Source organism: Diadema antillarum, unplaced genomic scaffold (assembly GCF_040938485.1).
Source record: "Diadema antillarum isolate AM-2024a unplaced genomic scaffold, OU_Dant_1.0 scf00000137, whole genome shotgun sequence".
NCBI lineage: Eukaryota > Metazoa > Echinodermata > Echinoidea > Diadematoida > Diadematidae > Diadema > Diadema antillarum.
The window spans coordinates 46,337-62,994 of NW_027271026.1; the positions used below are offsets into that span (position 1 = coordinate 46,337).

Consider the following 16,658-nt stretch of genomic DNA (forward strand, 5'->3'; position numbering starts at 1 on the left):
AAAAAGGGGGAAAAATGCGGGAAAATAAATGACTTGATAAAGAGAGAGTCAGAGAGAGAAAGGAAAAGGGGGGGGGGGTAGAGGGAGAGAACAAGTGAGAGGTTAATACAATGTATTTTTTATTTACGTATATCCCAATCAAGGCAGAGAAGACAAGAAAGGATCCAGAAAACACACACACACACACACACACACACATACACACAAACACTTTATACACCAGTAGAAAGAGAGAGAGGGGAGAGAGACAGAGAGGGAGAGATTTGCCAATATATAGGATAATAGTGATGCAGTTTATTATTGGATTATTGTGAAAGACATTAGGTGGGACACAGACGGGAGGAAATCTCGCAGCTCTATTGGATCAATACCGGAGTTCAGTGTCTATAGAGTGGTCGGGTGTGGATCTACGGGTAGTGTGCGGTAATGCGTGTGTGCACAGTGTTGTGCTTGAACGTGAAACCAGATTCTCCTGAGCGTTCAGAGCTAGTGGAAAGTCATTCATGTGAGCTGTGCTGGTGAGAGAAGGGGCAGGATAAGGAAGAGGAGTAGTCTTATATGCTGAGAAAGGGGGAGAAAAACACATTTGGTAGTGCTCCCCCCTTTTTTTCTTTAAAAGGGGTGCTGACGCCAAAGTGGATGTAATCGGTGAGGTGCAGTGATGCGCTCTTATTAAATGATGCTAGTGCGGGAGGAGGCCATGCAAGATGGGTGTAAGTGTGTGGCGTGCCGGCATAATTTCCCGCAAGAATTCGCTCATGTGAGTAAACTGCTTATTATTCGGCTGTGATGTAGTAGACATGCATATCATGGCATATTGTGTAGCGTATGATGGTATTTCTACTATACTGTTGTGTGCGTTGCTATCAAGTGTATCCATACAATATGTTTCGTAAAGGAAACATGGCCTCTCGCATTTTGTGCTGCTTCAAACGGTGTATAGTGCCTGTATGGTTTCAAGTACTCTCTACAGTTTATGCACTCTTTTGTCTGGAATCTGTAGAAGTGATACAGAGTGTACAATGTCATATTGTTTGTACATGTATATTGAAACATTGTTTGTATACAGATGGTGTGTACTTGTATTTCCTCTCAAATTCTAAAGCACAGTCAAAATGCATTACTTTCTGGTTTATGAAGTTGTATACTAAAATCAAATTAACTATGAAAAAAAAAAACACTCTATCTTAATTAAACTCCACAATGATGCAGTCAGCTAAGAAAAGAACTGGCTGTATTTGCATTTGTGGTGTGATTTTGATACCATTTTGCCAAGAAAGTAAAGCACTTGTACTGTGTTTGTACTTTGTGCATAATGTTTCAATGATAACACAAAATGAGTTGTTAAATCTCTCTGAATCTGCAGGAGGCTACCCCCCAAATTCAACTATTTTCTACACTCTGATAAAAAAAAAAAAAGATATCAAAGAATCCCTGCTTTAAAAGAATTACCAGCACCCACAATAGCAGATACATTTGCAATGCATGATGTACAAAACTCACAAATACCTCTGTGATAGGTTTGGTACAATTTCATGAATAAATATGTTTATACTGTGTCAGGCAAATGCATCGTGATGACATTTCAAGCACAATCTCGAATTTGAGAATAGAATGGAAAGGGCATCTTGTAGTCTGACATTATACCAGTTGGTACCCGATCACAGAGAGGATATTAACAGTGTTTGTCGCGTGTAATATTCCTAGAAAGATTGCTGCAGCACATACATAAAAATAGCACATTGTGTTTTGATCGTAACAATTGGTATTATATCGTCTGTTGAGAATGAGAAGGGCGTTGTAAAGTTGTCTGGAACACTATGGGTTTTGTGACAACTTAACGCCCTTATCATTCTCAACCAACGATATCAAATATTGAGTTGTAGGTTCAACCTTCTCTCCAATGTATTGATGTTGACCACAAAGGAGAAATATCAGATGTATATAATTATCAAGTTCTTTGTGCGAACTATCGGGTAGCCTAACATATTGGTTTATTTGGGAAAATACAGCATATTGATACAGGATTTTGTCTTTAGTGTCTACTCTGTCTTTTATGGGAGATAAAATTAGAGAGAAAGAGAGGGTGATGTATGAGAGGTGAGAAAAAGAAAGCGTGAGAGATGAAGACAGAGGGAGATGTTGAACAAGAAGGAAAGATGAAAAAAAAAACAGATTGTGAGATACATAGAAAATTGGAAAGAGATATGCAGCATAATAGTATTGCCCAATATACCCAAGTGTTGTCATATTATATTTCAATTACAGTTCTCTCATAGGCGACATACATAGGGAGAGCTATTTACAAAGTAATACATTGGTGATTACTAGAGGTTATGGCCCAACGGTAAACAATAGGGCACTGTCTGGTTGATTAGGTTATATGGATTTTTCACAAGTGCCAAGGATGCGGTCCAAATTCATGCATGAATGGTCACGATATTTTGTCTGCAGACAATTGCCATGCTACGATACTAATAAAGGCAGATGGATGAATTGATATTGTGTGTGCAACATCTCGCTGTAGATTTGAATGAGTGGAGAAAAGGCAGTGTTCATTCATAGCAGCTAGGATTGTTTTGGTAAGGAAGGGAAAATATAAATACCTTTGCAATTATTAAACTGATTTTGGTATGACTGATATTCTTCACAGATGAGTTTTTCATAATATTTCATAAGAACCAGAATATTCTGAAGAATCTTATCAGTGCTCTTGAAAACAAGTGACCAAATCTAAAATGTTGTAGTTATGTTGTAAACTTTTGTTAGATTTGATACGACTTATCAGCAACATTACAGTTCACAATGCATCAAACGTTTTTGTGCAAAGTGTGGCCTTCTCAAAGGTAATGTTAAAAGTAAGCTATTGGCTGTGAATGACCATTTATAGAATACTAGTAAAGCATATCTAGGTAAATGAAGGTGTATGTTTTGGGGTTTTTTGAACAACTTTGCAAGGAAAACAAAAGGAAGGAAGTAGGATTATGAGAATAACAAGATGTGAACATTTTTGTGCTCAAGTACTGCTCATTTCTCTCTCCTTGAAGTCAAAGTGTAAAGAGGAAAATAAAGAGTCATAAATGTATTTTAAGTGCTTTGTGGAACTAATAATATTTTCACATTGGCTAATATACCAAATGTAGTGAGTAACTAAAACTGGTTTGGGATGTGTTCATAATGGGGAGGATATGATAACCAGGCTGTGGCATAAGGTATGATGTGTTCACACACACGCAACACACACACACACACATATATGTACACACATCAACACAACTGGATACTTCTCAATGGAATCATGTGTCATGTCAGTGACCTGCGGGTGCAACAGCAGTACACACATGCTCCCCTCATTCATAAGATGAAGTTCATGGCAGGCATACCGGATGACTCTGTCTGTTTGCACTGTGTCACTTTTAAGGCGTGAACACACATTCCCACACTGAACCAAGGCTGTGGTGCTGGGATGAGACGGTAGTGGCAATGCCCTTTGAATGAAAGGGGGGGGGGGGGGGGCGAGGGAGGAGAGTTCAAACACATGAGTAAGGACAGTGTTTACTTGGCCACACTAACTGCACACACACACACACACACACACACACACACACTCAAAGGGTCTTCTCTCTGGTCAGTGACTTCTTGAAACGAGGACAATAAAAAAAAAAAATCTGAGTCAGTCGTGGATATCAGGATGCTTTGGTTGCCACCTTGTAGAATGGCTTCTCTGTTTGATGATTACTGGTAGCTCTATTGGTGGAAAGACAAAGATACTCGAAGCACAGTAAATGCATGTTTGTACACATTACTGCCTTTACAGTTTTAGCTTGATTTTTATTTACACAGTGCAGATAATGCAGTGGCATTGATGTGGAAACATTCTCTCTTTTTCTGAGACCAGTCAGTTGCTCAGCCATAAAATTTAAGTTTCCTTGTTTCAAAGACACATGTGTTTAAATCAATGCCCTTTGCTCTCTTTGGAAGAGAGAGAGAGAAAAAATGCATCTGTCTGCAGTGAACTGGGTCATGCTTGAAAACAAAGCGCTTGGCTAATGTGGAGAGCGTGCTGTTTTAGAAGTGTCCAGTTTCTTATTCTTTAACTTCCTGTATGGTGTGGAGACACAGATAAGTTTCGATATGCTCATTTTCTCTCAGTGAAACAGGAGAGGTAGGTGTAGATGTCGTGTGTATTGTGCACATACGTGTTCATGACTGTATTATAGAATGTATGTGTATATAATAGGCCCTTTATATACACAAGTAGATAATATTTGTGTGTACATTTATGAATATATGATGCATATTTTGATATATGCATTGTAAGTCATATATCCTGTTTTTGGGGGATGACATTATGATGACATCTTTTTTTTTTCTCACATGAACCAAGTTAGCTCTTTAATATGCCATATTAGACATCACTACTCACCCAGATCATACAGTTTACTCTTGACTCGTCACTGAAACTGGTAGTTTGTGTGCATACTGTAAAAGTGGAAATTTTCGCGGTGTTGAAATTTTCGCGCATTTCGCGCAACCAGAAACTAGCGCGAAAATAAAAGCATGCGAATATTTTTGCTTGCCATATGTTCCTGTGCGTGATGTCTTGATTCTGTTGATGTAAAAACACGCGAAACTCTTCTTACCCGGCCAGGCGCGAAAAATTAGTCGCGCGAAAATATCCATTTTTACAGTATTGTGTTGGTAAAGTACAAAGGGAGGTGGGAGATAGTTTGAGTAGAAGGTACAACGTGTACCATAAAGTGGCATGGGCTCCAGGACACCCTATGACTGACCAGCTTGTTGCAGCAGTAACATCAGGTTTAATGTTTAATGTGTGATTTCACTTGGACCAACAGGTGCAGACCACCGGTAGCGGCATGGCGGAAGGGGTTGGGGTGGATGACACCGTCTATGCTGTGAGGGTTCACCCGGGCACTGTGGACCCCGATCGGCACTACGTGGTCATCGACGCAACCAAGCAGACCAGCACCGCCGACCTACTGGACACCCTGTGCAGCAAGCTGACACTGAGCCGGCCAGAGGAGTACTACTTGGCCGAGGTTTGCCAGGATTCAGGCCAGAGCTGCAAGGAGCGCCGACTGGACCCCGGAGAGTACCCTGTCAAAGTGCAATTACTCTGGCCCAAGGTTTTTGTGGGTCAGGAGCAGAACGCGGCCACCTTCCAGACGAACTATCGCTTCTTTCTGCGCGGGGTGAACGAGACGCCGGGCTCCGTGCCCGACATGTCCGACATGCAGAGCATCGACTCCTTTGTCAGCGGGTACTTCCCGCAGCCCTCGGCATCGGGGGACTGCCATGACCTATGCAAACTGCCGGACCTGAACGAGACCACCCTCCTGGACAATCTCTCGGCGCGGTTCCGCAAGGGAAAGATCTACACGTACGTCGGCTCAATCCTCATTGCCGTCAACCCGTTCAAATTCTTTCCCATCTACAACCCCAAGTATGTCAACTTGTATCAGAACCACAGATTCGGGGAACTGCCCCCTCACATATTTGCGATTGCGGACGCTGCTTTCCATACGATGCTTCAGGAGAAACAGAACCAGTGCATTGTGATATCAGGAGAGAGTGGGTCGGGAAAAACGGAGAGTACTACGTTATTAATCCACCACCTGACTGCACTGAGCCAGAAAGGAGCAGCTAGTGGTGTGGAACAGACTCTTCTTGGAGCTGGCCCAGTGCTTGAGGTAGGGAAGTTCCGTGCACATTCCTTCTCTGCTAATCCACAGAGTGTTCATAATGTGTTCGTAATTATAATGCATTATCCAGAATATGCAGTTGTACTTCTGGTAGTCATCCAGTGTATGTTACAAATTTGCCCTAAAGCATTCATGTGACTGGTTAATGTTACAGGTGTCTGTCTGTTCTGAACTCAAATAGACTCAACAGAGCTTACGAAAATTAACACAAATCTGCTGCATATCACTTATGATAAAACTTGTGGATTGAGATTTCTAATCTGACACTAAAGAATGTGAACCATCGTTTTGTTTTTTGTTTTTTTTTTTTTTTTCACTTTAAGGGGGAGGGGGATGAGTGGTGCTTTCGTCTAATATTTATGGTTATAGCATGAAGATCTGGTCTGGGGACTCTTCTGTAAACTATGCTAACAAATATGTTATCTGAGCCCTCCTGTTTTACAGTGTGAAATGTGAGGGGTTAGGCAGTGATCGTAAGCTGTTTAATCATGTATGTATGAGCAAGTGCATTGTGGATGGAATCTTCAAATGCAAATATGATACAGACAGTGTAGGAATAAAGATTTATAGCCGAACAGACACCAGCTGGTTGTGATGATGGTAGGCCCTAGTTTGACCCTTCTAGAACCCCCATACAAAATTGCAAACACATTAATAATGTTGATGGTGATAGGAGAGTTAATCTCGTATGTACATTGATACGCCCAAGGAGCTTCAAGAAGCTCCTTGATACACCCAATTTCTTACTTTGTTTTCACAATCTACGAGCCAGACAGGAATGATACATGTGTTTTCAAGTACAACATGTCTACATGCATAAGCAGAAACTGCAGACAATGATTGGAAAAATAACAAGGAAAAGTAGAAATTACGCGGTGCGTAACATATGTCCCCGCCGGAAGTAGCATTTTGTAACAAAATGTGCAATATAGGTAAAAAATCAAGGTCAAAGGTCAAAGAAGTCAAAGGTCAAAATTCTGTGTAGAAGTTTTGAAGCCCTCACCTAGTGCCATCACATAAAGCAAATGGAATCGAAATTGGGTTAGAAATGGCGAAGGAGTAGCATTTTGTAGCCAATGTACAATATAGGTCAAAAATCAAGGTCAAAGGTCAAAGAAGACAAAGGTCAAAATTCTGTGTAGAAGTTTTGAAGCCCTCACCTAGTGCTATCACATAAAGCAAACGGAATCGAAATCGGGTTAGAAATGGCGAAGGAGTAGCATTCTGTAGCAAAATGCACAATATAGGTCAAAAATCAAGGTCAAAGGTCAAAGAAGTCAAAGGTCAAAATTCTGTGTAGAAGTTTTGAAGCCCTCAACTAGTGCCATCATATAAAGCAAACAGAATCGAAATCGGGTTAAAAATGGCGAAGGAGTAGCATTTCGTAGCAAAATGTACAATATAGGTCAAAAATCAAGGTCAAAGGTCAAAGAAGTCAAAGGTCAAAATTCTGTGTAGAAGTTTTGAAGCCCTCACCTAGTGCCATCACATAAAGCAAACGGAATCGAAATCGGGTTAGAAATGGCGAAGGAGTAGCATTTTGTAGCAAAATGTACAATATAGGTCAAAAAAATCAAGGTCAAAGGTCAAAGAAGTCAAAGGTCAAAATTCTGTGTAGAAGTTTTGAAGCCCTCACCTAGTGCCATCACATAAAGCAAACGGAATCGAAATCGGGTCAGAAATGGCGAAGGAGTAGCATTTTGTAGCAAAATGTACAATATAGGTCAAAGGTCAAGGTCAAAGGTCACGACTGAAATTCTGTGTAGAAGTTTCAAAGCTCCCATGTAGTGCTATCATATAAAGCAAACAGAATCAAAATTGGCTCATAAATGACAGAGAAGTAGCAAATTGAAGATTTTGATCACACATGGACGCACACACGGACACACGGACACACGGACGGACGGACGGACGGACGGACGGACGGACGGACGGACACACGGACACACACACGTACGGAGCCCGTTTCATAGTCCCCTGCTCGAACTCGTTCGGCGGGGACAATAACCAGTGTGGACAAGAAGTTTGAAGTTGATCTTCTGAAATGTTAGGTAAACAGTATATTATCCCGTTAAGGACGAGTCCCGAGTATTCTCGGGCAGGGGTGATGCATGGAAAATGCATGTTGTAGCAAAATTAGCCCGTCCAACGAGTTAAATAAGTACTCGGTAGCATATATATTGATATTTTGCTTTAAAAGAAGTTGTGTTTGTATCCTAAGCTAAATTTCATATAACAATTGACACATAAATACCAGTTTGATTTTCCTGTCAATGCATGTAGACATTATAGCTCTTACAAAAAAAATTGTAATAATGCTGCAACCTGTAATGAGAGATATAAGATTAAACTAGTAGGAAGCATATAAGCTGCATAATTTGCAGAATTTTAGTCTATATTCATACAGCCTGAGATTTTCTTTTTTTTAAAAATCATCTTGTAAAAGCAGTCCTATTCTCTTTCGCTTGTTGTCAAAACTGTCAGTTTGTGTCGGTGAAAGTATTAGATGTTCTATTTTTGGGGCAGTTTTTAATGTTTTGTTTGGCCAGTTGCAGCATAGAGTATTAGATGTATTATATTCCCAAACCCAGGGCACAGTTTAGCAGCTAAAATCACTCATCTGAAAGAATCCATTAATAGATGCTCTAGGGTTAGGTCAGTCGAAGCAGAAAGCTTTTCCAACTATTTTTGGTTCGTGAATTGGTCGGAAAGTCATGTAAGAATGGAGCTGCTGTCGTCATATGTGCGAACTATTTTGAGGCACGTCCCAAATTCACTTAAAGTCTCCAAGGCCAAATTGTGGGACAAAACAGCTATGGGGATGAAGAAAAGTGGCCAAGAATGGCTGGGATTTTTTTTCCCTCTTTGTTTTTTCATCGGTGCATATTGGGGCCTTTCATATTCATTCACTTCAGAGACTGTGATCATTTTAAATCAGTTATGAAAATGAAAGGGAAATATGATATGATCATCTGTTGAATTGATGATGTTGTATAGTTCCTTCTCTTTATTCTTTTCATCCAAGACATCAGTTGATGATATCTTTTCTTTTATAGCTGGAAGACACAATTTTTGCTAGAGAACATGATGGCGTGACTTCACAAAGGTGTAGTTTGAATCAAAGCCATGGTCTAAATTTAGTCTATGAACTCTTCAAAACAAACTGTGCAAAATAGGCACACATTTCACATGTGCATGTCAGCGCACATTCAGAATTGGATGCCTGTTGGCACACTTCATCTCTTTCAGGCATACAGACAAAATTTGCATAATCCATGGACTATATAATTCAAACAACATTTGTGATTGCTGCCCAGTGACTTCAAGTTGAATTAAAGCTAACTATTTGTATAAAACAACCATGTTTTCACCATATAGTGCATAATTCATGATGATGAATTAACATTTACAAAAGAAACTGTTCCACTGCATATTTTATCGTAGAATTAGTCACATGCAAAGCATAAAACTATATATGGACAATCTTGATACAAAATGCATTATGTAATTTTGAATTCTCCCAATAGCATTTACTTAACAATACATTAAGTTGCTTGTGGTCAGGCCTGTACACTGTATGTGCAAATTAATGAAGTGATCTTAATGCACCGAGGTGCAACACGCGGAGGTCCAGTGGGTCACACTTTCGGTGCTGACTTGTGCATTTCTGGTAATGTGTAGTTACTGTGCAGCAAGCACAGGCAGAGCATTAATGCAATAATCCCATTTAAATTTTCCCTTTTTATCATGACTATTAAAACATTGTCATGTCACAATAGAAATACATTTTCAGAGTTTATTACTTGATATTTCTTTTCTGAACATTGAACAATTGCTGAGAAGAAAATGGTAGTTTGGAGATAGAGATAGTGCTCCATGTTTTTCATGTACGATCATATAGAGCTTGTACTGTACAACAGCACAGTGTTGTTGACACGTATTGTTACAGAAATTAAATAGTGCTGCTGCTGTTAAAGTTTTTACAGTTCATGTGATTGGGAAAATGATGTATGCTAATGAAGGGTATCACAAATGAAGGTTATCATTAATGAATATTGTAACCACAAAATACCCCTTCTGGGATCAAGATTACAATCTGTCAATCAGCTATAATTAGTTATGATGTGATTATGTTCCTATCTGATGCAGGCATTTGGGAATGCAAAAACTGTGGTGAACAACAACAGCAGTCGCTTTGGCAAATTCATCCAAATCAACTACCGAGAAAATGGCACAGTTCATGGGTAAGTTCTGTTCCTTTCTTAACCACTTTTAGGGTTCTATGTTGTTGAGTTGTGTTCTGTTTTGAGATGTAAAGATGTAGCTTTGTGTTTTGTGATTATGGTGAATAGTATTTTTTTTTTCTACTGTCCCGTCGTACATGTGCAATTGCACCCAAAAAGTACAGTGTAAAAGTGCATTTATGTGTTTGATAGTACATTGTATGGATACTAGTGTTATACAGCTGGATTTGGTTCATTGTTAGCTGCTGAAATGTATTTTAAGATAATTTTTATTCACGTGCATGGCGAAAACTTCAAGAGCAGTGATGCAATAACATCATGCTATGAAATGGAGATGTGATGTCTGTTGCTGCATTTTCTTGTTGCAATATATGCAATTACATATAATCTACATAATAGATTGATCTTTTAAATGATTTTGCTCTCAGGAAGTTACTTCTTACGAAGTTTTGACTGTCAAAATTATGTACATTGTATGTAAATTTGGCTTTACCAGTCTGCTGCACAAACCTATAGTTATGATCAAATATTTAAAGGGAAGGCACAAGATGTTACCAGAGAAATAGGATGTCTTCAAAATTGCTTGAATACAATTTGTATATTACATGTTTCTTGAAAGATTTGTGTGCTGGCATCTGTAAAGTATATTATGCTGAATGAAATTTCAAATTCAATGTGGTGTGACTAGTTTCATTTTGTGGATATCCTCTCTTTCTTTTCTTTTTTATTTCATCCTTTGCTTTGATGCTTTATGTTTAAAAAGAAAACCCAAAATGTTGGCAGGGGAATGCAAAAAGACAGATGTTGTGCTAATATGTCATTTTGTTCTAAATTTACGTCTCCCAAAATGTAGTCTCTGCACCTTCCTCCCATTCTGCAGATGTTCAATAAATACAGAAAATATAGAAAGTAATGGGTAAGCAGCACCCCCCCTGTGTGTGGAATGGAATGCACCAGAATTGAATAACTAGCATGCCATATTCTTTTGTTTCTGAATGTGACTCAATTAAAAAACAAAACAAACAAACAAACAGAAAAAAGAGTTGGATTGGAGAAGTGTTTCTACGAATTTAATACCACTGTCATGAATGCAATTGGATCTCTTTAAAATGTATGACGTTACTTGTTCTTATCTGTTGCTCTGAATGTGGACGTGTTGGATCAGAAAACTTTCTTTGCTACTGCGTTCTTTCGATTATTTAAGTCTCTGTGAGCATCATGCTATTTACTTCATAATGACCTACATTGTACAATGTACATCATTTCTCTGCCTTGGTAATGACACACAGATGCTAATTAATGCAATAGAGAATGCATTTCTGCCATGTGATCCATGCTCTTTCTATTCTCATGGGCCAAAGTTTATTTAATGTAGTGCCAAAAGAGAACTCATCATTAATGTAATATGTCACACAAACTTCACACAATTACATTGTATTTACCAGCTTCATACATGATGTGTACTGTAAAACGAGAAATTTTCGCGTGCATTTTAATTTCGTGAATTTCGCGAGCGCCAAAATTCGCGAAATTAAAATGCACGCGAAAGTTTTTGTCTACACTACATACATTGAACACCAGTGGCAATTCGCAAAAATTTCATGTCACGAAAAGGGCTGCTGGCTCCAATTCGCGAAAATTTCATGCCGCGAATATATCATGTTTTACAGTATTCTATCGCTCATCCCATTACATGGTATAAAACATGGTGTGCTGTATGGTGATATCATCCAGTTTCAAGTGAACTGATGTTCTAGTATATTCTAAGGAATTGTACATTGACTTTTATCTGGTATATCACTCATCGCTTTTTTTTTTACTAGTGTGAAGAGACATAAGTGTATGCTCAATTTCTTCTGATGGAACTTTTTATAGGCATACTGTATTAAGTAATTGACTGTTATACTAACAAATTTAATGACATAATTATACTGTTTAACATCGTGGTGGCTCGATTAAAAAAGAATGTCAAACTTAGTTGACTGAACTGAACTAATGCTTTTTAAATGGATGGAACAAAAATGTATTCACAGGAAGAAAAAAAAACACTCCAACTTTCTGTACAAAAATGTTGCTGTCATTCACAGATTATCAAGTTTTTAAGCAGTTAGCTTTTATTTTCAGCCTTTATTTATTATTTTTTGTCATAGCTTCATATTGACAAATTGTGAAAGATACTGGTACATGTACACCTTACGTAGCTTGTATAACCACGAGGCTCAGAGTTTTCAAGCTGGAGATATTGTTAGACAGTGCCTGTAACTTGCAGCATGGTTTCTATAATTACAATATTACATTTTATTGTACAAGTAGATTGCATGAAGTGTATTTCTGATTATGACATGATCAATGCGCTTTGACATAAAATACAGATTATGGCAAGTGACAGTGCAGTGGAACTACATATATGAGCACCTTTAGGTTCTAAGTGACTTAGTTTGAGCGTGAATTTGACTGCAGTGTAGTCCTTGCAGTATTTTTTTTCCCCCCAAGATTCTGAAGTCCTAGTAACATGCCGGTCACTGCACCTGCTTGCAAAGTTAATCCCTTGGGAATATTTGCTGCAGATATTATAATCTTGTCGCCAACAAAATAATAAGTACCTCTAAATTTCCCCGCATATCTTATATTGAAGAAAGATTTGATGGAAGTGATAAGAATTAATTATTGGAAATCTGCACAAAATCAAGAAGAGATTCACGGTATTCAGTGGCCAATTTGAGAAAGAAAATTGACCTTGAATCTTAAAAAGAAAGACAACAACAAAAGTTGCATATTTCAAGAATCAGTGAAATTATTTCACCAATTTTGAAGAAGCTTCAGAAATATCTGCAACAGAAACAAACATGTATGAATAATAGATGGATCACATTTTAGGAAAGAGTTGCTTTTTTAAACTTTACCTTCTGAAACACTGAAAATGAATTATCAAAACTGTAATAAAGATATCATAGCACCAAACTCTAAATGGGTTGAATAGTACCAGACATCAGGAATGTTGTGGTATCTGTCTATTATAAGGATAATGTATCACATTAATGTACAACCACAAATTTAGGAGTGGTAATATTTTGTCATTTCTATTTTGATACTCCACATCAAATTATATGATTAATCAGTCAAGGTGCATACATGTAGGATAATTATCTTGTAATAGTCTTTGATAAGCATTGACATTTAAGTTTCTGCCAACCTAATTCAGCATATTATGATATTTCACATGAAAGCCATTCAGAGAAGGAAGTTTCTTATGACCATTTTCCTGCCTGTATAAAGTGTATATATCCGAACCAGAAAGTTTTCATTGCCCTGCCAAGTTTCCATTGCAGTATCAATAATTTTTTTTTTTCTCAAGATATCTCTTCTGATTTTATATCAGTTCAGTGAGTTTATTACCCAGAACATATAGTGTGTAGTGCATTTATGACAAGTACATGTATGCCATATAAGCATTTTCAGATAAATTAATTTGGTAAAATTAATTTGGTAGACAGTACACAATATATAGGTTAAAGGGGACTGGACTGTAAACTATTGGAAATGATGTGGTTTTATTTACAAGCAATGTCGATATATACACTTGTACATGTATATATTTCATTTTAGCCATTGGTTGAAATTGTCCAGAGTAGATTGAGTGTTGTTGTTTTTTTTCACATGGTTATATATTTTTTTTTTTTGCAAACATGTTCAGAAATGACTTTGATGCTAATTGTTTTTATCAAGATCATCAATGTAACAAATGCGAAATCACATTTCATTAGTAATACCAAATTGTGGGCTGTGAGTCAATTCAAGTGAGATTTCCTCTTTCAAGGTGTCATATCACAGAGCTTGACCTGTGAACTCTATAAATGCTATCATGACGATGTGTCTTACAGACATGCTTGGGAGAGAATTTTTTTTTTCACTATCTGAACACCCTCTTAAACACTCCTCCTAGAGTTGTCCATGTAGGGCCTATAGTTCAAGGTGATTCCCACCCACTCCTCCACAGATAGGTGTTTTTCATCAGCTGGACAGGAAAGATGTGGAGAGCGGAGTAATCTTAGGCATGCTAATTGACATTTTTCAAGTGTCACTGGCGGTGTAGGCCGATGACTCTGTCTCCGGACAGTCCTTGGTAAGATCTGACGGGGTGGGAGGAATGGGGGACAGAGCTGAGGAATTGTTTTTTAAATTTTAAAGGCATCAATTTACCATTTGCAAATGAAACCAAAACCCAGATTTAGTGCTTCAAAATAGTTTTAAAATGTGATTTATGGATAGAAACAACCAATGTAAAAATGTGAATCAGTATGATTAATGTTAAGTATTGTTTAATATACAAAATGTGAACAATAGTTAGGATAATGTTTCTAGACTAAACTGTCAACAGTTATGGTTTTTTGAGAAAAAGTGAGATATCTTCTTATAATATTTTAGATTTTATTGCAAACATTTTACATGGTACTGTAGGATAGTTTATGATACAGCTGACCTACACATGCATCAAATGTGATATCTTGAACATTTTTCGAATCACTGCTCCCAATGGTAAACAGTACCTTTAATACCTTTATTTCTGTGGTTATTTCAAGATTTGAGTACCCTGTGATGATAGCAATCACTAGTTACTGTATCACTAGGAAAGTATTACTCATTATACGTGCATTGCGCATAGTTCAAGCAACTGCGGCAGATATTGTCTTCGATGTTTATGAGGATCCTTGATATTAGTATTTAATGTTGTCATCACCTGCATGCAGTCAATATAGCGTGTATACCGCTGTGTGTTTGTGTGTATGTGTGTGTGTGTGTGTGTGTGTGTGTGAGAGAGAGAGTGTGTGTGTATGTATGTGTGTGTGTGTGCGTGTGTGTGTAAAGGGGAGGAGAGCATGGAGAATGAAGAGTAGAAGAAAAAATCTAATTTTTGAGACTGTTACTCAGATACTGTGTTTGAAAAAAAAAATATCATAAAGGGTGTTTTGAGCATAGCAGTGAAAACACCAATCTTTCATATGGACATATTTAATCCATTTCATACAGCATTTTAGAAGTGCCATACCAAAATTTATAGATTTAATGTACACTAGGCCTATATGGGCTGTCTCATATCTATAAAGTTTTAAGATCTGAATTGTTACAAATAGGCCTAGGCCCTTGTTGTACATGTTGGCATGATGATTATAGTGTGTATCTTCCTACATTGTAACTGTCAGTGTTGTAAATGCTTGCGTCTGATTCTTCTTGCAGATATACAGCGCAGTTACATTTGCAAAGACTGGGAAAAAGTAGATTTACTCCTGAGTAAAAGAAAAAAAATGTAACATTGCTGTACTAAGTACTGTATAAGCTGTTATTTTCACATACAGATATTTTCAGGAATGAGAAGGTCAGAGACATTTTCACGAGATGTTGTTTTCGTGAATTGACTCCAATGGTATCGTAAATGCAGTATTACCTATAGCGCAATGCGACATTCTCACGTGTTGTTAAATTCGCAATCTGACTGTGATTCGCGAAATTCGCGAAAATTACACCCTCTTTATACATTATCCAACATCAATATTACACGAACTTGGTAGCATTAAAAAAAAAAAGATAAGAAAGATATTTTAATTAGGCTGATTGAGTCATTAAAATTCAATATCATTTGGTGTCTGAGGGTGCAATCAGAGTGTTTGGATCCTGCAATCCAATACTAGACGAATCAATGGAGATCACTGTGCTTGTTGTAGGGTGTGCTTTGTGTACTGGGATAAACACACCCTGGTCCCAGTTAGGTGTTAGTCTTCATATTTAGACATCTTTATCAAGAATGTATTTGACTAGATTAAATCATTGACCCTGATCAGCCCCTCCTCTAACTTATATTCCACATTGTGATCAAAATCAAATAGATTTATACTTCAAATCAGATGAATCAGGACAATGTCAGTCCAGTGGTTTAGTGTCTAGACTTTTTAAAAACTAATGAAAAGCAATTGAGGTGGTAGACAGGTCTACACTACAGTCATTGTACATTGTATGTGTCTTTAGATAAATCATGCATATTTGCATGTAGATTGGTTGTAAAAATAGAGCAAGATTTGACAGGTCTTTTACAATTTCTCCTCATAAGAGTGCAACATGCAATAGCATAATAAAAGTATTTTTTATATTACAATTGAATTACCATCTTCTGTTTTTAAGCTTTTAGTAACTGTTCACTCCCAAGAAAGGAAATACTCCCTCAAAATACACACGCACACATGATACAAAAGAAAAGAAGGGAAAAAGGACAGAATTTCACACGTAAAATATATGAAAATCTGCAGGAATTAAGCCAGTTACTGATATTTAGTGAGGTAAAATGTCTGAAGCTGCACACTAGTCCAGGCAGATCACCAGGCTAGTTAAACAAGTCTCATTGATTTATTGATCCACTGTTTTCACAGCTAGGCATTGAGCTCCAAATAGATCTTGTTATGGCATGCTATTAGCCATTACTTATGATACAGAGGCGAGTAATTGTGAGGACTCGTGGCCGAAAGGAAAGAAAAAGAGGGGAAAAAACCCCCCACCAAGAATAGAGTTGTGATATAGATAATTTGCATATACCGGTATGTACAATTTGTAGATAGATACGTGCTCTGTTTGATAGTCAAGATTAATGCGTATCTCTTGTGAATCCAACTCTTCCACGAGGGCTCAACTGTCAATTAATATG

The 16,658-nt window shown here is 37.7% G+C and overlaps 1 protein-coding gene across 1 annotated transcript in view; it reads left to right on the forward strand.

Moving 5' to 3' along the window:
* Positions 1–508: 508 nt before the first annotated feature.
* The window catches only part of LOC139721050 (unconventional myosin-IXb-like), an 84,585-nt gene continuing 68,435 nt past the window's right edge, over positions 509–16,658 (forward strand). The window contains exons 1-3 of the mRNA XM_071632380.1: positions 509–760; positions 4,857–5,711; positions 9,873–9,967. Coding sequence (XP_071488481.1) covers positions 677–760; positions 4,857–5,711; positions 9,873–9,967 — 1,034 coding nt within the window. The 5' untranslated portion in view covers positions 509–676. The remainder of the gene's footprint in view (positions 761–4,856; positions 5,712–9,872; positions 9,968–16,658) is intronic.